The sequence below is a fragment of the Lagenorhynchus albirostris genome, chromosome 1, assembly GCF_949774975.1.
Source record: "Lagenorhynchus albirostris chromosome 1, mLagAlb1.1, whole genome shotgun sequence".
NCBI lineage: Eukaryota > Metazoa > Chordata > Mammalia > Artiodactyla > Delphinidae > Lagenorhynchus > Lagenorhynchus albirostris.
In genome coordinates, this window is record NC_083095.1 from 134,476,806 (window position 1) to 134,503,519 (window position 26,714).

Sequence of the window (26,714 nt, forward strand, 5' to 3'; positions counted from 1 at the left end):
ACCTAAATGAAATATCTGCCAGTTACTTTACCAGCAACAAGAAAAGTGGGTTTATTTGGGATCAGCAGAGAATTTCAGTTTGGGGTCTGCAACCATGGTGAGCTACGTGCAAGTCCTCACACAGCAAAGGAAGGAGAACACTTTTATAGAGGAGAGAAACAAGTTGGAAAGGCTATAGTAAACAAAGAGTCTGTGACTTTTTCATTGGCTGAGTTCCTAAGAGGAGAGGGGAGAAGTCTTCTTCCTGTTTACTCTGTCTCATCTGTTTCATATTTATTTTCTCTCCTTTGCCTTCTTTGGGATTTTTTTTTTTTTTCAGTTTTCCCCTCTGCTAGTTTGAACTTAAACAGTTTCTATTCTGCTGGTAGTTACCTTATTAAGTACAACATACATTCTTAACTTAGCAAAGTCTAATGTTATTCAATACTTTTGCTGTCATCCCAGAAAATAAAAGAACATTAGGACACATTTAATGTACTCCTTCCTAACTTTGATGCTTTTGTTTTCAGGTATTTAATACTACATGCATATTAATTAAACCCAAAGGACATTTCCACTTTTTATATAGTGTTTATTTAGATTTACCACCATATTCACAGCTTTCTTTGCCCTTAATTCCTTCTTACATCTATATCGTTAGCTAGAATCATTTTCGTTTCTTGCATTCATTCTTCAGTACTTTCCATTCATACTTTAATGCAGTTTTTTTAGTGGAACTTTTTTCATGTTTGGTTTATCCAAAAAGTGTTTACATTTTAAAAAATAAATCTGCTATGAACATTTGTTTACAAATCTTCTAGTGGACATATGTTTTCATTTCTTTTAGGTAGATTCTTAGGAGGAGGATTGCTGGGTTGTATGATAAGCACATGTTTAAATTTTTAAGAAACTGCCACACTTTTCCAAAGTGGCTGTTTTACATTTCCATTTTACATTTCCACCAGTTTTGTATGAGGCTTCCAGTTTCTCTACATCCTTGCCAAAACTATATTGTCAGTATTTTTTATTATAGCCAAGCCATTCTAGTAGGTATGTAGTAGTATCTCACTGAGGTTTTTTTAAAATTTTATTTTATTTTTTATTTATTTATTTTTGGCTGCATTGGGTCTTTGTTGCTGCGTGTGGGCTTTCTCTAGTTGCAGCGAGCAGAGGCTACTCTTCGTTGTGGTGCGCAGGCTTCTCAATTCAGTGGCTTCTCTTGTTGCAGAGCTCGGGCTCTAGGCATGTGGGCTCAGTAGTTGTGGCTTGTGGGCTCTAGAGCCCAGGCTCAGTAGTTGTGGCACATGGGCTTAGTTGCTCTGCGGCATGTGGGATCTTCCCAGACCAGGGATTGAACCAGTGTTCCCTGCATTGGCAGGCAGATTCTTAACCATTGTGCCACCAGGGAAGTCCTCTCATTGAGGTTTTAATTTCAATTTCCCTAAGTTGAAAAAGTGGTTGCCCATTTTTTGATTGGGTTGTCTTCCTTCTATTTCATTTGTAAGAGTTATTTATATCATCTGGATACAAGTCTCTAATCAGATATATGATTTGTAAATATGTTCTCCCATTCTGTGGCTTGCCTTTTCATTTTCTTAATTTTTTTTAATTGAAAAAGTTTTAAATTTTGATAAAGTCTACTTTGTCAATTTTTTCTTTTATGAATTGTGCTCTTGCTGTCATATCTAAGAAATCTTTGTCTAACCCAAAGTCACAAAGATTTTCTTCTAGAAGTTTTATAGCTTTAGCTCTTACATTTAGGTCTGTGATATATTTTGAGTTAATTTTTCTGTATGCTTTAAGGTAAAGGTATAAGTCTGTTTTCTGCACGTGGATATTCAAATATCCCAGTACCATTTGTTGAAAAGACTATCTTTTCCTCACTGAATTACCTTGGTTCTTTTGTCAAAATAATATAAGGCTTTATTTTCAGTGCACAGTTCTTGATCTGTAGATTCGACACATTCCGTATCAGTATCCCAACAGCATTTTAAAAATAGCAATTGTCAAGCTAATTCTAGAATGTATATAGAAAGGCAAAGGACCTAGAATAGCCAAAACAGTTTAGAAAAAGAAGAACAAAGCTAGAGGACTTACACTACCTGATTTCAAATTTTGCTGTTGTAGTAATAAGGGAGTATGCTTATTTCCAGGAAGAAAAGAGAAATGCCAACTTTAGGCCACTATCTTTATTTTTGAATTCTTTTCCATTATGTTTTATTACAAGATAGTGAATATTGTTTATGTATTTTATATATAGTAGTTTGTGTCTGCTAATCCCAAACTCTTAATTTACCCCCCCAACCTTTCCCCTTGGTAACCATAAGTTTGTTTTCTATGTCTGTGAGTCTGTTTCTGTTTTGTAAATAAGTTCATTTGTATCATTTTTTAGATTCCACATATAAGTGATATCACATGATATTTGTCTTTCTCTGACTTACTTCACTTAGTGTGATAATCTCTAGGTCCATCCATGTTGCTGAAAATGGCATTGTTTCATTCTTTTTTATGGCTGAATGGTATTCCATTGTGTTTATGTACCACATCTTCTTTATCCGTTCATCTGTCATCGGACATTTAGGACATTTACTTATTCCATAAATAGGACATTTATTTATTTCATAAACAGTGCTGCTATGAACATTGGGGTGCATGTATCTTTTCAGATTATGGTTTCCTCTGGTTATATGGCCAGCAGTGGGATTGCTGGAACATATGGTAACTCTGTTTTTAGTTTTTGAGGAACCTCCATTCTGTTTTCCATAGTGGCTACACCAATTTACATTCTTACCAGCAGTGTAGGAGGGTCCCCTGTTCTCCACACCCTCTCCAGCATTTATTATTTGTAGACTTTTTAATGATGGCCATTCTGACTGGTGTTAGGTGATGTCTCATTGTAGTTTTGATTTGCATTTCTCTAATAATTGGCCATGTTGAGCATCTTTTCATGTGCCTTTTCGCCATCGGTATGTCTTCCTTGTAGAAATGTCTGTTTAGGTCTTCTGCACATTTTTTGATTGGGTTGTGTTTTTGATATTGAGTTGATTGAGCTTTTTGTATATTTTGGAAATTAATAGACCACTATCTTTAAAGCAGAAGTTTCTCTGTTTAATTTCTTGTTATCAGGACTGTAATCTGTTTTGGATATTGCAAAGGCATAACCATCATAGGCATTGAAAAATTTCAGAAAGTTTTCTGGTTGATGGGTTTTTATCTTTTTGAGATAAGACTAGTGGCAGCTAACATTCTTTTCTTGTGTTTGGGAGGTGAACCAGAAGAACCTGTAGAACCTGTAAGAATGAGATTTAAAGGTGTGTCACTGGCCAGTACATTCTTTTGTGCAGTTCCAGTTCATTCCATACAGAATTATTTTTTAGGGTTTATGAAACACACACTTCTATTCAGCTTATGTGTAAGAAGGTGAAGTTTGAGGTGTTGATAATTTTTCTGTCTTATTTACATAAATTAAAATGAAATATGGGAAGATTGATATGCTCTTTTAAGAAATCCCCTTGATAATTATTAAAAAGCTTGTCATTTTTTAGTAAAACATAAGAAATTACAAGTCAGTCTAGCAGTCAACTATCAGCAATAAATTCATAACAAAATATTTGTTAAACATCTACTGTTAATAAGGCAGTAGGCCAGATTTAGCCTAGAGGGATAAAGATAAATAAGACACTATTCCTGTTTCAGGAAACCTATAGTCTAGTAAGGAAATAAAGCATATTCATATAGAGACTAAAGAGAAATCCAGGGTAGTAAATTAAGAAAGTTATTGAGTTTCTCCTTTTTATCTTTTCTCTAGGTGATTAATTCTCCATTTTTCTTCCAGTGAATTCCTTAGAGTTTTATTCCCTTCATCAACCTGGTAGTACCCTGTGGATATGTTCTAGTTTATACAGCACAGACTACCATAGACATTCAAATTGTAGACTAATATTATGGTTCTCAAAGCGCCAAACTAGCACCATACCATCATCTGGGAACTTGTTATAAATGCAAAATTTCAGACCCCACACTGGATCTACTGAATTAGAAACTCTGAGGGTAGGGCCTAGCAGTCTATTCTTCAACAGACCTTCCAGATAATTCTGATGCTTGCTGATTTATCCCTTCACCTGTTGATGGACATTTGGGTTTTTCCAGTTTGGGGCTGTTATGAATAATGCTACTGTGAATACTCATGTACACATCACTCTGCAGATGTGCTTTTTACTCCTCTTGGGTAAATATGAGAGAGTGGAATTTCTGGGTCATATGGTTGGTTTATTAGTTATCTATTGCTGCAAACAAATACTCAGAGGCTAAAAACAACAAAAATTTATCATCTCACAATTTCTTTAGGTCAGGAATCCAGGAATGACTTAGCCAGATAGTTCTGGCTCAGGGTCGGTCAAGGTGTCAGTCAGGACTTGTGCTCATCTCAAGGATGACTGGGGGAAAATCCACTTCCAAGCTCACACATGTGGCTATTGTCAGGCCTCAGTTCCTTGTCATGTGAGCCTCTTTATCAGGTCTGCCTCATGACATGGCAGCTGGATTCCCCCAGAGTAAAGAAATCTAAAAGAGGGAAAAAGAGACATCTAAGACAAAAGCCACAATCTTTATAATCTAGTCTTGAAAGCAGCACGTCATTACTTCTGCCGTATCTGTTCTGTAGAAGTAAGTCAGTAAGTTCGGCCCACCCTGAAGGGGAGAAGGTTATACAAGAGTGTGAGTATCAGGAAGTGGTGTTCATTGGGATGCACCTTAAAGGTTTTCCACCACAGTAGATGTCTGCTCAAATTTCTAAGAAATTGTCACACTGTTTCCCAAAGTCTTTATACCACTTTACACTCCCACTAGTGATGATGAGAGTTACAGTTGTTCCACATCCTTGCTGACATCTGAGATGGACAGACAGCCTTTTTAATTTTAGGCATTCTAATAGGGATGTAGATTTTTATTGTGCTTTTATGTTGCCTTTGGTGATTAATTATGTTGAGCATGTGCTTATTATTTTCATATGTCTTTGGTAAAATGACTTCACATTTTTTTTGCCCATCTTTTAATTGAGCTGTCTTATTATTGAGTTGGAAGAGTTCATTTATATATATATACAAACATATATAAAAACATAAAATATATAAATATAAAATGCAAATCCTTTGTCAGATACATTTATAGGAAATATCTTCTCCCACTTTGTGGCTTGCCTTTTCATTGTCTTCATGGTGTCTTTCAAAGAGCAAAAGTTTTGGGACTTCCCTGGTTAAAACTCCATGCTGCCAATGCAGGGGTCATGGGTTCGATCCCTGGTCAAAGAACTAAGATCCCGCATGCCACGCAGTGTGGCCAAAAATGAGCAACAACAACAAAGAGCAAAAGTTTTTATTTGCTCAAGTCTAATTTATCCATTTTTTTTCTTTTATGGTTCATACTTTTTATGTTCTAAGAAATCTGCTTTCTCCAAAGTTGCAAAGATTTTTGGAGATTTTCTTTTTATTAGTGTGAACTGATGGAGGATTGGGAACCTCTCAATAATGTTATAGCAAAATACTATAACAACTAACTATTTTTATAATTTATGTATGTGTAACGTGTAGAAACTGCTTTGTATGGCTATACCTTTGCTGTTGAACTTTTCATGTTTCTCATCAACTAGACTATATGCTTCTTAAGAGTAGGAAATGATTTAACTCTTTTGCGATTCTTTTGTTGTCTGCTACAGAGTAGGGACTCAGTAAGTATTTGTTGGTTTGAATTCTGTATTTTGAATTTAAATAGAAGTGGGATATTTATGTGTAAGAGTTCAAAAGTGGAGCTTATAAGAATGATTAGGGCTGTAAATAAAAATGAGAGTTTTTTCCATAGAGGAGTAATTGAAGCCATGGGAATGGACTAGATCTCCAAAGGAGAGAGTGTACAGAGTTGAACCTTGGAGCATAGCACCTTTAAGGTATAATCAACAAGGATGCTTTATTTGATCTGTTCTTAAGAGGAAGGATGAATTTGGTTCAGTTATTTGCATTTTTTCTGACATCTCTGCTTGTACTATATCTATGCCATTGAATATTAAAATAATATTTTCAGGGCTTCTCTGGTGGTGCAGTGGTTGAGAGTACGCTTGCCGATGCAGGGGACACGGGTTCATGCCCCAGTCCGGGAGGATACCACATGCCGCGGAGCGGCTAGGCCCGTGAGCCATGGCCGCTGAGCCTGCGCATCCGGAGCCTGTGCTCCACAACGGGAGAGGCCACAACAGTGAGAGGCCCGCATACCGCACACACAAAAAAAAATTAATAATATTTTCAGTTCGAATAGTAAGAGTAAAATCTTTCAGTAGTCAAAAATTCATCCAGTTCAAGTACTGAATTATGAGGAAGCTTTAATTTGGCCTTAAGGCCAAATTTTAGCAATGTTTTCAACTAATTATATCTAATTGGTAATAGTATTTATTTATTTATTTATTTGTGGCTGCATTGGGTCTTTGTTGCTGCACGCGGGCTTTCTCTAGTTGCGGCGAGCAGGGGCTACTCTTCGTTGCAGTGCGGGGGCTTCTCATTGCAGTGGCTTCTCGTTGCGGAGCACGGGCTCTAGGCATGCGGGCTCAGTAGTTGTGGCACACAGGCTTAGTTGCTCCGCGGCATGTGGGATCTTACTGGACCAGGTCTCGAACCCGTGTCACCTGCATTGGCAAGTGGATTCTTAACCACTGCGCCACCAGGGAAGTCCCGGTAATGCTATTCAATTCAGAATGCTGCTTTTGCATTGTACATTGTTTTAAGTTACAAGCCCAGCGCTTCTTAATGTACAGTCTGGGTATTTGGATGCTATTCTCTCTCTTTAGATGTTTCATCCTTGAGGTGTTTTGGTTTTTTTTTTTTTTTTTTTTTTTGGTTGCATTGGGTTTTTGTTGCTGCACGAAATTTTTAGAGCAATTTTAGGTTAACAGCAAAATTGAGCAAAAAATACATGGAGTTCCTATATGTTTCCTGCTTCTATACATGCACAGCCTCCCCAGCTATAAACATCACATTGACACATCATTATTACCCAGAATCCATGGTTTATATTAGGGTCCACTCTTGGTGGTGTACATTCTCTCAGTTTTGACAAATGTATAATGACATGTATCTACCATTATAATATCCTGTAGAATAGTTTCATTGCCCGAAAAGTGCTCTGCCTATTCATCCCTCCCTCCCCTGTAACTGCTGGCAAGTACTGATCTTCATACTGTCTCCATAGTTTTGCCTTTTCCAGAATGTCATATAGTTGGAATCATACATCGTGTAGCCTTTTCAGGTTGGCTTCTTTCACTTAGTAATATGCACTTAGGGATCCTCTATGTCTTTTCATGGCTTGTTATTGCATTTCTTTTTAGCACTGAATAATATTCCATCGTCTGGATGTACCACAGTTTAATTACCTGTTTTTCTACTGAAAGACATCTTGCTTGCTTCAGAGTTTTGACAGTTATAAATAAAGCTACTATAAACATTAATGTACAGGTTTTTGTGTGGACATAAGTTTTCAACTCCTTTGGGTAAATACCAAGGGATGCGATTACTGCATCTTATGGTAAGAGTTATGTTTAGTTTTGTAAGAAACTGCCAAATTGTCATGCAAGTGGATGCACCCTTTTACCTTCCCAGCAATGAATAAGAGTTCCTGGGACTTCTCTGGTGATCCAGTGGTTACGACTCCATGCTTTCACTGCATGGGGCACAGGTTCAATCCCTAGTCCGGGAAGTTCTTCTGCATGCCGTGCAGTGTGGCAAAAAAAAAAAAAAAAAAAGAGTTACTGACATTCCACTTCCTCACTAGTATTTGGTATTGTCACTGTTTTGGATTTTTGCCCTTCTAATAGGTGTGTAGTTGTATCTCGTTGTTTTAATTTGCAGTTCCCTGATTACATACGATGTTGAGAATCTTTTCTTATGCTTATTTGCCATCTGTATATTTTCTCTGGAGAGATGTCTGTTAAAGCCTTTTGCCCACTTTTCAATTGGTTTGATCATTTTCTTATATGAATTTTAAGAGTTCTATGTATATTTTGGATAACAATCCTCTATCAGGTATGTCTTTTGCAAATGCTTTTTCCCAGTCTGTGGCTTGTGTTCTCATTTTCTTGACAGTGCCTTTTGTAGAGCAGAGTTTTCATTTCCAGCTTTATCAAGGAATTATTGACAAATAAAATTGTAGTATACTTAAAGTATACAATGTGATGATTTGATATATGTGTGCATTGTGAAAGGATTTTCAAAATCGAGTTAACACATCCATTACCTCATATCATATGTACATTTTCTTAAAATGAGAACCCTTAAGTTCTACTCTCTTAGCAAATTTAAGTTATACAATACTGTATTATCAACTATAGTTGCTTTGTTATACATTAGATCCTCAGACCTTGTTATCTTACAACTGAAAGTTTATACCCATTTACCACCTTTCCTCATTTCCCCTACCCCCAGCTCCTGGCAACCATTGTTCTATTCTCTGTTTCTATGAGTTTGAGTTTTTAATTAAAAAAAACTTATTTTTAGACTCTACATATAAGTGATACCATGCAGTATTGGTCTTTCTCTGTCTGGCATATTTTACTTAGCATAATGCCCTCCAGGTTCATCCGTGTTGTTGCTAATGGCAGGATTTCCTTCTTCATTTTTTTTTTAATTGGAGTATAGTTGCTTTACAATATTGTTAGTTTATACTGTACAGCAAAGTGAATCAGCTATACATGTACGTATATCCCCTCTTTTTTGGATTTCTTCTCATTTAGGTCACCACAGAGCACTGAGTACAGTTCCCTGTGCTATACAGTAGGTTCTCATTAGTTATCTATTTTATACATAGTATCAGTAGTGTATATATGTCAATCCCAATCTCCCAAATCATCACACCACCATCACCTGCCCTGCCCCACCCCTGCTTTCCCCCTTGGTATCCATATGTTTGTTCTCTACGTGTGTCTTTATTTCTGCTTCATAAATAAGATCATCTATACCAATTTTTTCAGATTCCATATATATGTGTTAATATACAATATTTGTTTTTCTCTTTCTGACTTACTTCACTCTGTATGACAGTCTCTTGGTCCATCCATGTCTCTACAAATGACCCAATTTCGTTCCCTTTTATAGCTGAGTAATATTCCATTGTATATATGTACCACATCTTCTTTAGACATTCCTCTATCGATGGAATTTAGGTTGCTTCCGTGTCCTGGCTATTGTGAATAGTGCTGCAGTGAACATTGGGGTGCATGTGTCTTTTTTTTTTTTTTTTTTTCTGTATGCGGGCCTCTCACTGCCGTGGCCTCTCCCGCCGCGGAGCACAGGCCCCGGACACGCAGGCCCAGCGGCCGTGGCCCACGGGCCCAGCCGCTCCGCGGCACGCGTGATCCCCCCAGACCGGGGCACGAACCTGCATCCCTTGCATCGGCAGGCGGACTCCCAACCACTGCGCCACCAGGGAAGCCCTGCATGTGTCTTTCTGAATTATGTTTTTTTCTGGGTATATGCCCAATAGTGGGATTGCTGGGTCATATGGTAGTTCTATTTTTAGTTTTTTAAGGAACCTCCATACTGTTTTCCATAGTGGCTCTATCAGTTTACATTCCCACCAACAGTGCACGAGGGTTCCCTTTTCTTCACACCCTCTCCAACATTTATTGTTTGTAGATTTTTTGATGGTGGCCATTCTGACCACTGTGAGGTGATACCTCACTGTGGTTTTGATTTGCATTTCTCTGATAATTAGTGATGTTGAACATATTTTCATGTGTTTGTTGGCCATCTGTATGTCTCCTTTGGAGAAATGTCTATTTAGGTCTTCCGCCCATTTTTGGATTGGGTTGTTTATTTTTTTGATATTGAGCGCATGAGCTATTTATATATTTTGGAGATTAGTCCTTTGTCAGTTGCTTCATTTGCAAATATTTTCTCCCATTCTGAGGGTTGTCTTTTTCTCTTGTTTATGCTTTCCTTTGATGTGCAAAAGCTTTTTAGTTTAAAAAGCTTTGTTTATTTTTTGTTTTTTGTGTTTATTTTTGTTTTCATTACTCTAGGAGGCAGATCCAAAAAAATATTGCTGTGATTTATGTCATAGAATGTCCTGCCTATGTTTTCCTGTAGGAGTTTTATAGTGTCCAGTCTTACATTTAGGTCTTTGATCCATTTTGAGTTTATTTTTGTTATGGTTTTAGAGAATATCATATAATATCACTTATATGAGGAATCTAAAAAAATGATACAGATGAACTTATTTACAAAACAGAAATAGACTCACAGATACAGAAGAAATTGTTACCAAAGGGGAAAAGGGGGAGGGATAAATTTGGAATTTGGGATTAACAAATACAGACTACTATATATAAAATAGATAAATAACAGGGACCTACTATATAGCACAGGGAACTATATTCAGTATCTTTTAATAACCTATAATGGAAAAAAATCTGAAAAAGAACAGATACATATATGTGTAACTGAGTCACTTTGCTGTATACCTGAAACATTGTAAATCAACTATACTTCAATAAAAAAATAAAAGTTAAAAAGATAGTGATTATTACTGATATGCTGAATTTGATATAGCTCTAGATTTGAGTAGGAGGTAGAAAGAGCTTTGGAAAGGATGTCTAAGAAAATGAAAGAAGACTACATGTAATAAATAGTATGATTAGGAAGCTGAATATCTGAGGGCTGGGGCTGCAGGCCACAAGACTAGGACTGTTGCTGTGCAGGGTAGGCACCAGGCCGGCGTCATCAGGAGGAACATTCTTGGGGTTGTCCTGTGCTCAGGTGAGGACTCATCCAGGTATGCCCTATGTACCTAGGAAAAGCTGCCCTGTCCCTGCCCTCCACTTTGCCCAGGAGAGTCGGTGAGTATGGGCATTGCAATACGCTCTGGAACTGCCCCCTGAGCCTCTGAATCAGGCCCTGGTTGCGTACCCGCTCTGGTTAGCACTCTGTCCTCATGAAAGCCCCAGGGCTGGCTCCTCCCGCACTCCTGTATTATACACTTGATTGTAGACATGCGGTAACTTCCTATGCCTCCTTGGGCTAGTGCTGGGCCAACCCAAGACTGAAACCCAGGTGTCTAGGATCCTAAAGGAAAGCATAACTAATCATCACAGTTTGCATGTTCCTCCCAAGTGTTGGCCTAGAGACCCAGTAGGTGTGGCAGCTCTTAAGCCGAAGCAACTGCCACAGAAACAGAAGACGACACCTTTCTCTAGTGGTTTCTGCTTCTCATTCCTATTGCTATCTTTGGCCCAAGGACATGGCAGGTCCAACGTCAGAAGTGGAAGCTAAAGTTGATCACAGAGCTAGTCTAGAGTGGTGGCCAAGCCCATCTCACTGCCAACAGACCCAGTGGAACTGAAAAATCTGGAGTACAGGCCAGTGAAGGTCAGGAGGCACTTTGACCACTCCAAGTTGCTGTCATGATGTTTTGGACCATGGTGAACCCTGCCCAGGAGGCTGGCCTACTGGCTCTCTTTGTTCGGTGGTGCTACCTTTTTACTGTGCTGACCTGGGAATTACCATCCTGCTAAACAGACGGTTTGTGCCCAAGAAGAAAGTGAATCCTGAAACATGGTGTAAAGGACAGATTGAGGGAGAAGTGGACCTAGTCGTGATGGTGAGGCTGACAGAAACCAGGAAGCCCTTTGTCTCTGAGAATAATCCAGACAGGAACCACTGGCATTACCACGACCTGGAGACCACATCCAGGCTCCCAGGTGCAGACCCCATTTTCACTGATGCTGACTTCCAGAGCACAGTTCTTAAAAGACCTATTGGAGGGCAAACTAGAGTCACTCTGAGGAATGAGCACCTGCAGTACATCATTCACCTGGTACAGACTCTGTGCAGCCACGTCATACCTGTGGTTTAAGAAATTCCTACCTTGGACTCCTGGTGTGTGAAGAGATTAGCTGATGAGCCCTGTCCCTGAATAATTAGGAAGTCACGGAGTAAACATTTCAAGAGATTTGGTTTTATGCTGGATCATGTGCTATCGGTATAAATAAATCTCTACACTACAAAAAAAAGCAGCTGAATATTTGAGATGTTATGATAAAGCACATTATTTTTCAGTCGTCTCGCCCGCCCCCCAAAAAGAAGGAAACTGTAAACTCTAAAGCTGTGCAAAAAAAACAAGATACAAATAAGATGCAAATTCAAATATAGCATGATTTTAATCAACCTAGAGTTTAAGAAAGGAGAATTTATTTTATCTTGCTTGTGGGAATATTGTCTTATGAATGGCCCAGGTATTGTGACACTGAAACAATAGAAGGAAATGTTATTCTTTCACACTGCATGGATCTGCTGTGATTACTATTTACAGTTATATTGACAGAACTGTAGTTTATTGGTTTTCAAGTTTTATGTCTAGAGGCAAAGTTATGAAAACACTTCATTAAGGTCACAGACGAGAATGTAAATGTTAAAAACCTTCAGGATGTAAGAGTCAAGGTATAGCTGCTAAGGCAGAAAGAGGAAGTGGGGAGAGAAAAGGTGGAAGCAAAGTTAGCAGTACAGTTACTTATTTTACATGTTAAGAAGTTAGTCTGTGAATTGACTCAAGTGCATTGATGAGGACAGAAGTATGAGTATATTATTTAAAATTACAGATATAACAAAGAGAAGAAACAGATAATAGTGTAACTTATCAAACATTCAAATTAAAGAGGTAGAGGATAGTGTAAGAGAGCTGAAGCCTCATCTTTCATCACTGGGAGTTAGATATTGTCTAGAGTGCTAAATCTAGAAATAGAGAGGATAAGCATTTTGAATTATGGAAGAAGAGCTTGCCATTGGTCATATTGGTTCTTCTCTTATTTCTCTGATAATTTCTTAGTGGGCTCCTTCTCCAACCACTAAATGTTGATATTTTCCAGGGATCAGTCCATGGCCTCTGTCTCACACATGTGCACACTCTGAGCTAATGACTTCAGCAGCCACCTGTGGAATTTGAGTCCCAAATCTCTTATCTCTAACCTCATTCTTATCGTACATGCAAGATCTGCATTTTCAGGCATTTCCTTCTACATGTCCCAGTAACATTTTAAATATACCATGTCTTGAGAGAAATCATTATCTTACTCATGACATCTGTTTTGGTATTCCTTTATTTTGTTTAGCTTTATTAAAGCATAATTTATATACCATAAAGTGCACTTATTTTATATTTTACTTTTTTTTTTTTTTTTTGCGGTACGCGGGCCTCTCACTGCTGTGGCCTCTCCCGTCGCGGAGCACAGGCTCCGGACGCGCAGGCCCAGCGGCCACGACCCACAGGCCCAGCCGCTCTGCAGCACGCGGGATCCTCCTGGACCAGGGCACGAACCCGTGCCCCGCGCATTGGCAGGCGGACTCTCAACAACTGGACCACCAGGGAAGCCCTATATTTTAGCTCTATCAAATTTGCGACCACCTAAACAATCCAATTGTAGAATATTTCCATCATTCTAAAAACATCCTTTATGCTCATTTGCATAATTTCCTTTTCCCAGCCCCAGTCCCAAGCAATCATTAATCTATTCCTGTCTCTTCTGATTTGCCTTTTCTAAAGATTTCTTATAAATGGAATCATACAATATGTGGTTTTTTATGACTGGCTTCTTTCACTTAGCATGTTTTGTTTTAATTTTTTTAAAACTTAAAGGATATTTTATTGGTTATAAATGTCTAGGTTCAAAATTCTATACCTTTAACGCTCCAAATGTTATCCTATTGTCTTCTTCTTTTTTTTAACATTCTTATTGGAGTATAATTGCTTTACAATGGTGTGTTAGTTTCTGCTTTATAACAAAGTAAATCAGCTATACGTTTACATATATCCCCATATCTCCTCACTCTTGCATCTCCCTCCCACCCTCCCTATCTCACCCCTCTAGGTGGTCACAAAGCACCGAGCTGCTCTCTTTGTGCTATGTGGCTGCTTCCCACTAGCTATCAATTTTATATTTGGTACTGTATATATGTCCATGCCACTGTCTCACTTCGTCCCAGCTTACCCTTCCCCCTCCCCGTGTCCTCAAGTCCATTCTCTACATCTGCGTCTTTATTCCTGTCCTGCCCTGGGTTCTTCAGAACCTTTTTTTTTTCTTTTTAGATTCCATATATTTTTGTTAGCATATGATATTTGTTTTTCTCTTTCTGACTTACTTCACTGTGTATGACACACTCTAGGTCCAGCCACCTCACTACAAATAACTCAATTTCATTTCTTTTTATGGCTGAGTAATATTCCATTGTATATATATGCCACATCTTCTTTATCCATTCATCTGTTGATGGACACTTAGGTTGCTTCCATGTCCTGGCTATTGTAAATAGAGCTGCAATGAACATTTTGGTACATGACTCTTTTTGAATTATGGTTTTCTCAGGGTATATGCCCAGTAGTGGGATTGCTGGGTCGTATGGTAGTGCTATTTGTAGTTTTTTAAGGAACCTCCATACTGTTCTCCATAGTGGCTGTACCAATTCACATTCCCACCAGCAGTGCAAGAGTATTCCCTTTTCTCCACACCCTCTCCAGCATTTATTGTTTCTAGATTTTTTGATGATGGCCATTCTGAGTGGTGTGAGATGATATCTCATTGTAATTTTGATCTGCATTTCTCTAATGATTAATGATGTTGAGCATTCTTTCATGTGTTTTTTGGCAGTCTGTATATCTTCTTTGGAGAAATGTCTATTTAGGTCTTCTGCGCATTTTTGGATTGGGTTGTTTGTTTTTTTGTTATTGAGCTGCATGAGCTGCTTATAAATTTTGGAGATTAATCCTTTGTCAGTTGCTTCATTTGCAAATATTTTCTCCCATTCTGAGGGTTCTCTTTTGGTCTTGTTTATGGTTTCCTTTGCTGTGCAAAAGCTTTGAAGTTTCATTAGGTCCCATTTGTTTATTTTTGTCTTTATTTCCATTTCTCTAGGAGGTGGGTCAAAAAGGATCTTGCTGTGATTTATGTCATAGAGTGTTCTGCCTATGTTTGATTCTAAGAGTTTTAGACTGTCTGGCCTTACATTTAGGTCTTTAATCCATTTTGAGTTTATTTTTGTGTATGGTGTTAGGGAGTGTTCTAATTTCATTCTTTTACATGTAGCTGTCCAGTTTTTCCAGCATCATTCATTGAAGAGGCTGTCTTTTCTCCATTGTATGTTCTTGCCTCCTTTGTTGTAAATTAGGTGCCCATATGTGTGGGGGTTTATCTCTGGGCATTCTATCCTGTACCTTTGATCTATATTTCTGTTTTTGTGCCAGTACCATACTGTCTTGATTAGTGTAGCTTTGTAGAATAGTTGGAACTCCAGGAGCCTGATTCCTCTAGCTCCGTTTTTCTTTCTCAAGATTGCTTTGGCTATTTGGGGTCTTTTGTGTTTCCATACAAATTGTGAAATTTTTTGTTCTAGTTCTGTGAAAAATGCCAGTGGTAGTTTGATAAGGATTGCATTGAATCTGTAGATTGCTTTGGGTAATATAGTCATTTTCACAATGTTGATTCTTCCAATGCAAGAACATGGTATATCTCTCCTGTTTGTATCATCTGTTTGTATCATCTGTATCTGTATCTGTTTGTATCATCTTTAATTTCTTTCATCAGTGTCTTATATTTTTCTGCATACAGATCTTTTGTCTCCTTAGGTAGGTTTATTTGTAGATATTTTATTCTTCTTGTTGCAATGGTAAATGGGAGTGTTTCCTTAATTTCTCTTTCAGATTTTTCATCAGTAGTGTATAGGAATTCAAGAGACTTCTGTGCATTAATTTTGTATCCAGCTACTTTACCAGATTCATTGATTAGCTGTAGTAGTTTTCTGGTAGCATCTCTAGAATTCTGTATGTGTACTATCATGTCATCTATAAACAGTGACAGCTTTACTTCTTTTCTGATTTGGATTCATTTTATTACTTTTTCTTCTCTGATTGCTGTGGCTAAAACTTCCAAAACTATGTTGAATAATAGTGGTGAGAGTGGACAACCTTGTCTTGTTCTTGATCTTAGAGGAAATGGTTTCAGTTTTTCACCATTGAGAATGAGGTTGGCTGTGTGTTTGTCATATATGGCCTTTTTTATGTTGAGGTAAGTTCCCTCTATGCCTACTTTCTAGAGGGTTTTTATCATAAATCGGTGTTGAATTTTGTCGAAAAGCTTTTTCTGCATCTATTGAGATGATCGTATGGTTTTTCTCCTAGAAACAAATGACAATGGAAACACAATGACCCAAAACCTATGGGATGTGGCAGAAGCAGTTCTAAGACGGAAGTTTCTAGCAATACAAATTTTTTTGATTTCCTCTTTGATTTCTACAGTGATCTCTTGGTTATTAAGTAGTGTATTGTTTAGCCTCCATGTGTTTGTTTTTTGGTTTTTTTTGCTGTATGCGGGCCTCTCACTGTTGTGGCCTCTCCCGTTGCAGAGCACAGGCTCTGGACACGCAGGCTTAGCGGCCATGGCTCATGGGCCCAGCCTCTCTGCGGCATGTAGGATCTTCCCTGACCGGGGCACGAATCCATGTCCCCTGCATCAGCAGGCGGACTCTCAACCACTGTGCCATAGGGAAGCCCCGTGTGTTCGTATTTTTTACAGATTTTTTCCTGTAATTGGTATCTAGTCTCATAGCATTGTGGTCAGAAAAGATACTTGATACGATTTCAGTTTTCTTAAATTTACGAAGGCTTGATCTGTGACCCAAGATATGATGTATCCTGGAGAATGTTCCATGAGCAGTTGAGAAGAAAGTGTAATCTGCTGTTTTTGGATGGAATGTCCTGTAAATATCAATTAAGTCCATCTTGTTTAATGTATCTTTTAAAGCTTGTGTTTCCTCATTTATTTTCATTTTGGATGATCTCTCCATTGGTGAAAGTGGGGTGTTAAAGTCCCCTACTATGATTATGTTACTGTCGATTTCCCCTTTTATGTCTGTTAGCATTTGCCTTATGTATTGAGGTGCTCCTATGTTGGGTGCGTAAATATTTACAATTGTTATATCTTCTTCTTGGTTTTATCTCTTGATCATTATGTAGTGTCCTTCTTTGTCTCTTATAATAGTCTTTATTTTAAAGTCTATTTTGTCTGATATGAGAATTGCTACTGCAGCTTTGTTTTGATTTCCATTTGCATGGGATATCTTTTTCCATCTGCTCACTTTCAGTCTGTTATGTGTCACTAGGTCTGAAGTGGATCTCTTGTAGACAGCATATATACGGGTCTTGTTTTTGTATCCATTCAGCCAGTCTATGTCTTTTGGTTGCAGCATTTAATCCATTTACATTTAAGGTGGTTATCAATATGTATGTTCCTATTGCCATTTTGTTAATTGTTTTGGGTTTGTCATTTTAGGTCTTTTCCTTCTCTTGTGTTTCCTGCCTAGAGAAGTTCCTTTAGCATTTGTTGTAAAGCTGGCTTGTTTGAGCTGAATTCTCTTAGCTTTTGCTTGTCTGTAAAGGTTTTAATTTCTCTGTCGAATCTGAATGAGCTCCTTGCTGGGTAGAGTAATCTTGGTTGTAGGTTTTTCCCTTTCGTCACTTTAAATATGTCCTGCCACTCCCTTCTGGCTTGCAGAGTGTCTGCTGAAATATCAGCTGTTAACCTTATGGGGATTCCCTTGTGTGTTATTTGTTGTTTTTCCCTTGCTGCTTTTAATATGTTTTCTTTGTATTTAATTTTTGATAGTTTGATTAATATGTATCTTGGCATGTTTGTCCTTGGATTTATCCTGTATGGGACTCTGTGCTTCCTCGACTTGATTGACTATTTCTTTTCCCATATTAGGGAAGTTTTCAACTATAATTTCTTCAAATATTTTCTCAGTCCGATTCTTTTTCTCTTCTTCTTCTGGGAAGAATGTTTGAATAATTCGAACATTCGAATGTTCGAACATTCGAACATTCTATATTCTATCCTATAATTCGAATGTTGGTGCGTTTAATGTTTTCCCAGAGGTCTCTGAGACTTTTCTCAATTCTTTTCATTCTTTTTTCTTTATTCTGCTCTGTGGTACTTATTTCCACTATTTTATTTTCCAGGTCATTTATCCATTCTTCTGCCTAAGTTATTCTGCTCTTGATTCCTTCTAGAGAATTTTTAATTTCATTTATTGTGTTGTTCATCATTGTTCATTTGCCGTTTAGTTCTTCGAGGTCCTTGTTAAACGTTTCTTGTATTTTCTCCATTTTATTTCCAAGATTTTGGATCATCTTTACTATCATTATTCTGAATTCTTTTTCGGGTAGACTGCCTATTTCCTCCTCATTTGTTTGGTGTGGTGGGTTTTTACCTGCTCCTTCATCTGCTGTGTGTTTCTCTGTCTTCTCATTTTGCTTAACTGTCTGAGTTTCGGGTCTCCTTTTTGCAGGCTGCAGGATCATAGTTCCCGTTGTTTTTGGTGTCTGCCTACAGTGGCTAAGGTTCGTTCAGTGTGTTGTGTAGGCTTCCTGGTGGAGGGGACTGGTGCCTGTGTTCTGGTGGATGAGGCTGGATCTTGTCTTTCTGGTGGGCAGGACCATGTCCGGTGGTGTGTTTTGTGGTGTCTGTGACCTTATTATGATACTAGGCATCCTCTCTGCTAATGGGTGGGGTTGTGTTTCTGTCTTGCTAGTTGTTTGGCATAGGTTGTCCAGCACTGTAGCTTGCTGGTCGTTGAGTGGAGCTGGGTCTTAACATTGAGATGTAGATATCTGGGACAACTTTCACTGTTTGATATTACGTGGAGCCGGCAGGTCTCTTGTAGACCAATGTCCTGAACTTGGCTCTCCCACCTCAGAGGCACAGGCCTGACACCCGGCCAGAGCACCAGGACCCTGTCAGCCACACAGCTCAGAAGAAAAGGGGAAAGAAAAGGAAGAAAGAAAAATAAAATAAAATAAGGTTATTAAAAAAATTGTTAAAAGTAAAAAGAATTAAAAAGTAATTTAAAAAAAAAGAAAGAAAGAAGAGAGCAACCAAACCAAAAAACAAATCCACCAATGATAACAAGCACTAAAAACTATACCAAAAAAAAAGGACAGACAGAAATCTAGGACAAATGGTAAAAGCAAAGCTATACAGACAAAATCACACACAGTCCGCCACCTCAGTTTTGGGATGATTCGTTGTCTATTCAGATATTCCAGAGATGCAGGGTACAGGAAATTGATTGTGGAGATTTAATCCCCGGCTCCTGAAGCTGCTGGGGGAAATTTCCCTTTCTCTTCTTTGTTTGCACAGCTCCTGGGGTTCAGTTTTGGATTTGGCCCTGCCTCTGCGTGTAGGTTGCCTGAGGGCATCTGTTCTTCGCTCAGACAGGATGGGGTTAAAGTAGCAGCTGATTAGGGGGCTCTGGCTCACCCAGGCCGGGGCGGAGGGAGGGTTATGGAATGCGGGGCGAGCCTGCGGCAGCAGAGGCCAATGTAAAGTTGCACCAGCCTGAGGCATGCCATGTTCTCCCAGGGAAGTAGTCCCTGGATCACAGGACCCTGGCAGTGGTGGCGTGCATAGGCTCCCGGGAGGGGAGGTGTGGACAGTGACCTGTGATTGCACACAGGCTTCTTGGTTGCTGCAGCAGCAGCCTTAGCGTTTCATGCCTGTCTCTGGTGTCCACGCTAATAACCGTGGCTCACGCCCATCTCTGAAGCTCGTTTAGGCAGTGCTCTGAATCCCCTCTCCTTGCGCACACTGAAACAATGGTCTCTTGCCTCTTAGGCAGTTCCAGACTTTTTCCCGGACTCCCTCCCGGCTAGCTGTGGTGCACTAGCCCCCTTCAGGCTGTGTTCATGCACCCAACCCCAGTCCTCTCCCTGGGATCTGAACTCCGAAGCCGAAGCCTCAGCTCCCAGTCCTGACCCGTCCTGGCAGGTGAGCCAACAAGCCTCTCAGGTTGGTGATTGCTGGTCGGCACCAATCCTCTGTGCGGGAATCTCTCTGCTTTGCCCTCTGCACCCCTGCTGCTGCGCTCTCCTCTGTGGCTCCGAAGCTTCCCCCCCACCAACCCCCATCTCTGCCAGTGTAGGGGCTTCCTAGTGAGTGGAAACTTTTCCTCCTTCACAACTCCCTCCCAGAGGTACAGGTCCCGTCCCTATTCTTTTGTCTCTGTTTTTTCTTTTTTCTTTTGCCCTACCCAGGTACGTGGGGAGTTTCTTGCCTTTTGGGAAATCTGAAGTCCTCTGCCAGCGTTCAGTAGGTGTTCTGTAGGAGTTGTTCCACATGTAGATGTATTTCTGATGTATTTGTGGGGAGGAAGGTGATCTGCACATCTTACTCCTCCGCCATCTTGAAGGTCTCCCCCCCACTTAGCATGTTTTTGAAGTTAATTCATGTTGTAACATGTACCAATACTTCATTCCTTTTTACTGCTGAGTAGTATTCCATTGTATGGTTGTACCACATTTTGTTTAGCTATACATCAGTTGATGGACATTTGAGTTGTTTTCTAGCTTGGGGCATTATGTATAATGTTCTAAGCATTACACTCCTATCTTTGTGTGGACCCATATTTCCATATCTCTTGGATACATTTATGGCAAATTTATGTTTAACTTTTTAAGAAACTTTCAGATTATTTTGCAAAGTGACTGTACCATTTTAGTCCCACCAGCAATGTATGAGAGGCCTAGTTTCTCTTTGTTATTGTCTGTCATTTTTATTATAACCATTCTAGTAGGGTGTGAAATGGTATCTCATTGTGGGTTTAATATACATTTCCCTAATGGATACTTGAAAGTTAGCCTTGATTTTTCTTTCTTTTGTACCCTGCTCTCCCATTCTGTGGGTGTACCTATTAAGTATATCTTTAGTTCTCTCCTTTATCCTCATTCCCATTGCTTTATTTCTTCACTATTCTTGATAATTAAAATGTCCTCCAAATAGTTTTCTCTGATACCAGTTCCTCGGCAGGTTGCGATCTATTTTCCACACCACTATCAAAATGAATTTTCTAAAATGTAGATGTGATCATGCCACTTCTTTGCTAAAAACCTTTCAAAGTATCCCTATTGCCTTTCAGATAGAGTCACTATTTGAACCCTGGTTATTTTACAAAATCTATTCTTACCACTCCTTCCCCCACCATCCTATCCTCTTATGAACTCACGTACACTCCACACACATACTCTGCACACATCCTGACCTGTAATCTACCTGCAGTTATCTGAATACATTAGGATTTTATTTCTTCTGTGCCTTTGAACATGATGTCACCTCTGTCTAGAATGTTCATCCATCTCTGTTTACAAACTCTTACTCATTCTTCAAGGCTCAGCACAAATAAAACTCCCTCTTGGAATCTTTCTCTGATTCTCCTTAAGCTTTGTTTTTGTGTGTTATTATAGTGACATAAATAGGTGTCTTTGAGACTATATTTGGTTGAATTGCATGAAATTATCATTTTAAGCCCAATTATCATTTTAAGCCAAAATATGGTTTATATGTCAGCCTACAACATTTTTGTAGTTACCTGTTTTTGTTCATGTGTCTATCATTTGTTAACAATAGCAGGCCACTTACAACATATTTGTTAATAGATGCATGAACAAATTATTCTTAAAGACCATGGCTTTTATTTAGAATGAAAAGTCAACTTGAAAAACATTAGGTCTTCTTTAGAATCATGTAGCTTCAAAGGTTAAGTTTATTTGTATTGTGTGAAAAATTATTAATACCAAACCAACTGCCATGGTATGTCTCCTAATAAATACATCTTTAATATCCTGAATGAAGTCACAGATTATTATCTCTTACATACAATTTAGTAGTCATTTTCATGTTAGTGGACAGCATCATAGTTCCATAGTTCAAATCACATAATAAAGGTTACTGATTTTTCATAAAAATACCATTTTAAAATCGAAACACTGTAAGCTAACAAAATTTTATATATATGTGTGTGTATATATGTATGTGTGTGTATGTATAAGATTGTAACTGTAAAAATTGCCTTTGAATGTGGAAGATAATAGTAATGAAAAGAATTGTTCTCAGAATATGAATTATATGAGATTATTTTAATATTTTCTTAAAAGAGCAAATGTATTCGTTTCCATGTTTTACATCAAACAAGGAGTCATGTCTGAATTGTGGTTTTAGAAAAGATAACCATCTGAATGGTTGGCATACTTTAGGTAATTACGTGCTGAAGAACCCCGCACTTCATTTTAAACAAAATTATAGTTTTTGTCAATATTTTAAGTTATTTATGATTTTTAAACCTCATAGCTTCCCTTAATGCATGTATTACAGCTTTGTTATAGTTTGCAGATGGTTATTTTGCCATCAGTATTAGTCATGTTCAGTGATTATATTCACTTCATATTGCACATGGCATTGTACATGTGCTGTATTATAAATATTGCCTTCTTTCAGTTTTATAAGTACTTCAAATCACCATTTGTATAAACGTTACACCTTTTGTAAGGAAATTCCTTTTTTAAAAAAACCCCAGGGAACACTTGTCCACTAAATCCATACTCAAATTCCTTTTCTTCACAAAGTTGTACAACACTTTGGAATTATTCAGACATGCAGAGATAAATTAGCAGTCTAAAGAATGTGGTTTACTTTATAAGTTAAAGAATTGGACAGTGATTTGAGAGCTCAGCTTTTAGTACAACTTCTTTTCTAAATAAAATTCTGCTCCATTTGCAACTCTGAACATGTGTACTGAAAGGGGTGGTTCCCTTGGCTGGAGCCTGACCTCTGTGCACACCTTGGTCTTTGTCTCCACTGCGCCCACACTGCACACTGCAGCCATATAAATCAGATTTTTGACGTGTTATAAAGGGCAAGGCACAGCTGCTGCAGACTGCATTGTTCAAAAACTTTTGAAGCGCTGCATATCCAACAAAATTTATTGTTTGTATGAATGTGAGTTTTTACTGAGGTAAGCCTTGTTTCTTTAGAAAAAGAAAATTATATGATGAGACAGTGATTATTTCAAATTAAATAGGTTTAACTTCTGTCTTTCTTTCTCTCATTGCTTGTCTGTTTAAGAAAGAGTGACTGGCTTTGAGAGAAGGCCTTGATTATTACACCTGTGTTAATAGGAAGTTGCTGATTGAGATTTCTGTTACAAAGTCTTTCTGCTTAAGTCAGGAGTGAGTCTCTTTTATAAAAAGAAATTGAGAGCATGTAATCATAATGTAAGTATAAATCTGTCATCTTTTCAACTGTATTTTGTAATTCCTTTGTTTCTGTTATAGCAGATAACTTCATATATAGCTACTTTGCTTTGCTAGATGCCAGATACTTTTTAAAAGGCATTTGTATATTGGTAAATGTAGTGCAATCTACAGTAAATTTGAAAGTACTTTTATAAAATTTTTAAAGTTTCTATAGAAATGCAGACCTTTTAAATGCAGTTCGTTTTTTCTATAGTGTGTTTTTTGGCCATTTTTAATAAACTGAAAAATAGAAAGTTGTTCTGTTAAAGTCAAATTAGAAATAGGCTTTATGAAAAAGTTGAAAAGTCAATTCAGGTTATTCAGTTTCACTTACTGACTCATATCTTTCATATATAATCTCATATAGTATACTACTAATTTAACAATGTTTACTAAAACTCAAACATTAGACGTTTCTTCAAAGAGAGATTTAAGAATACATTATATTATTTAGGCAATGATTTGTATCTGGTGCATTTATACTGCTTGTTGATCTTTTAGTTTTATCTGTTCAGATTTTTTTTATTGATATGTGATAAGTATCTAAAAAAATAGATGCTCTAACCAAAGAATTTTGTCCCTAGCCTTTAAATGTCTTAATTATTTTCATCGTTTAAAAGAATATTACTGTTACAATATTTGACATTTTATAATGCTCTCAAAAGAAGATAATTTTTCCTAAATTGTTAATTTTAGGTGCTGTTTTTCAACCCTAAACTTTTGACCAAGAATGAAACTATTTAAAAATTAAGATGCCAACAGGTAATTTCTTGTAAGTTTATACTTTTGTCAATGTGTGTCACATAGAAATAGAACCAAACAACAAATGTATAGACTATATTTTTCCCCATCTAAAATTGTCCTAGAAATATGGAATACCTTGGTTTTGAAAGACCTTCCTTTATAACATGAAACTATTTTATTTTAGACCTATATTTTATCACTTTTATCACTTTTTACAAGCTGACAAATTCTGGCTTACTCTAAATCTGATAACAACTTTACAAATAAGTAAATGAAATCAGAATAAAAATAGATTCAGAGATAGTGATTCAGGTTAGATGAGTATTCTTTACTGATAAAATAGCAAGTGCTGAGTCATGACTGGTTGTAATCTTATTAAAAACAAGGACATTAATTTCAGCCACAGGAAGCATTCTGTGATGAAGTTGACACTCCACCCTCAATGGAGAAACCCTATGGGATGACTTCCATGATTCTAGCATAATGTAATGTCAACTGGGATTTTATTTGTTAGCCAAATTATTCCTGAAGAGTTGTAAGAATTATCTTATTAAAAGTTGTTTGGTTGTAAAGAAGCATGACATTGTGTAAAAAAGAAAAAATCTAAAAGATTAGTTCTGGTTGGTTTACTTTCTTCTTTTCCACTTAAATTCTTTATAGTTCTGTTTTCCTCTTTACATTTTTATACTTTTATAATTGTAATGTGATGGTGAAACAGAATCTTCTCAATTCTAAAGTAAAAGGAAAGTTTTAAAATTTCAAATTCTGATAGTGAAGACATCTGGTTCTACAGCAGTTATATCTTAAGGGTATTGATATCTTAGTGGCAAATAAATGCTAGATAACTTTTTTAAATTAGTATGCTATTTTTTTAAATGCTAAATTGGAATAATGTCATTTTCTTCTTCACAATAGATTCTATGTCACTTTCTGGACAGAACCAATCAGGAACCAACAATGTGCGATTTTAAAGCAATGTGATTCCCCCTTCAGGACCAAAAGATAAATCATTCAGCAATTTGCTTTTCTAATCATAAATAGTAGTATACAGTAGTATAATGACTCAATGAATTCTACTATGTTATTTCTAAATTTTTCTGTCTGATGGTTTTGTGGGATTTTTTTTTTTAATGGTGGAGGAGGAGGTAGAGGCTGGAAGGAAGGAGAGGTACCAAGAGAGAAAGGGAAGGCAAAGAGAGAAAGAACATAAAGGAAAGGTCAAAGATAAAGAAGGTCAAAGATAAAGATAAGATAAAGATAGATAAGATAGATAAAGATAGAGATAGATAAGATAGATAAAGATAGATAAAGATAAAGAAGGATGGAGAAAGAGGAGGAGAGAAAGGAAGCAAGAGAGAAATGGAGGTTTATTTTCTTAATATTCTGAAAATTTTTGCTATTTATCAGATGATGACTCAGGTTTTCAATAGTTACTAGTTATTACGTAAAATTCCCTTGCAAACCAAAACCTAATAAGATTATATTTTTGTTTTTTTGATGTTAAAATTGTCATATGTAGAAATATTTAAAGATGATTTTGCACATCAGAATTTATTTAATAATCTAATTTTTTTCCCACAACAATTTCAGACTTTAATGTATTTGAGACCTTAAAGGAAAGGTAGGAATCTAAATATACACTTGGGACAGAAAAACTCTAAGCAAAGCTGCAGAATCTATGTACTAAATGAGAAAAGCCACTATTTATTTTAAGATCATAATGTCCTCCTTTTAATCTATTATAGAGAGTCCCTATTTCTGTAATATGCTTTTAACTCCATTATAATTAATGACCATATCTTCAAGACAGATTAATTTTTTTCCTCAAAGGGATAGAAGTCCCTGCTCATCAAATAAGGAATAAGATTAAGTCCTTCATTTTAAGAAACAATTCTTCATTCTAATTTTTAGAATTACTACTTCAGTATAAGATACTTGGTCCTTTTCCTTATTTTATTAAAAAAACTATAATTTGTTTTTCTCTATTTTATTTATGTATATGTTTTAGATCATGAAGAGCCCTGTGGTCCCAGTCATAGGTCATTTTGCCTGAATGGAGGGATTTGTTATGTGATACCTACTATTCCCAGCCCATTTTGTAGGTGAGTGAAATGGACTGGGGGAGAGGGTGATTTTATTTTTTATCATCTACTAACTTCTTTGAGAAGTGATAAATATTGAACAAAGAGTATAAGATGAAAAAGTGTGAGGAACAATCTTCATATTTATGTAGAACAAAATTATGGTTTTAAAATAAAAACAAAGCAAAGTGGCAAATCACAATCTCAAAAGTGTTTATTTTGAAAATTGGTAGTGGTAGCTTCAAGCCTATTCAGATTTTTTAATCCATTTTAGTGAACTCTCTATGATTTTAGCAATTTAGGGAAGACAGTCTATATTTATTACTGTCAAAACAGCTATAGAATTCACTAATGTAAGAAAAGCAACATGAGATATTTTGCTTTGATTTAGAATACATGATAACTGTGTTGGTACCAAAACTTCATTTGATATATTAAAAAGAAAATGAAGAGTTAAGTTTTTCTAATGGTAGCAGCAAATTTTAAAAAGAAGGGTATCTTAGCCATTATTGTTTTAAAATAATATTATTCACTTTGGGAGTATCGTTATAGCCAGTGATCAATAAAAGACTTGAAAATAGTACTTGTGTAGCTGGCTTCGTGTGAGTTTGGTTGAACAGGATTTAAGGGGGTTATAATAAACCTCTTTTAATATGTGAACGAAAAACATAGCACTACCAATAATGTCCACAGATTTTAGCAGAGCTAACATCTAAAGATACTTTGTAGCATGTGCATCAATTACTCTGTTTTTGTTACTTAACTGAA

The 26,714-nt window shown here is 37.2% G+C and overlaps 1 protein-coding gene and 1 pseudogene across 5 annotated transcripts in view; both read left to right on the forward strand.

The window, feature by feature from the left end:
• The window catches only part of NRG4 (neuregulin 4), a 133,921-nt gene that overhangs the window by 16,380 nt on the left and 90,827 nt on the right, over nt 1-26,714 (forward strand). For 3 of the 5 annotated variants that reach the window (XM_060154923.1, XM_060154903.1, XM_060154885.1), the window contains exons 2-4: nt 19,670-19,822; nt 23,818-23,883; nt 25,874-25,967. In XM_060154923.1, the coding sequence (XP_060010906.1) occupies nt 23,874-23,883; nt 25,874-25,967 (104 nt within the window). In that variant the 5' untranslated portion in view covers nt 19,670-19,822; nt 23,818-23,873. Of the gene's footprint in view, nt 1-19,669; nt 19,823-22,777; nt 22,842-23,817; nt 23,884-25,873; nt 25,968-26,714 lie in introns of those variants that run through there. The other 2 variants (XM_060154913.1, XM_060154894.1) reach the window with 2 other exon arrangements.
• On the forward strand, nt 10,798-11,899 carry LOC132528627 (surfeit locus protein 1-like; annotated as a pseudogene).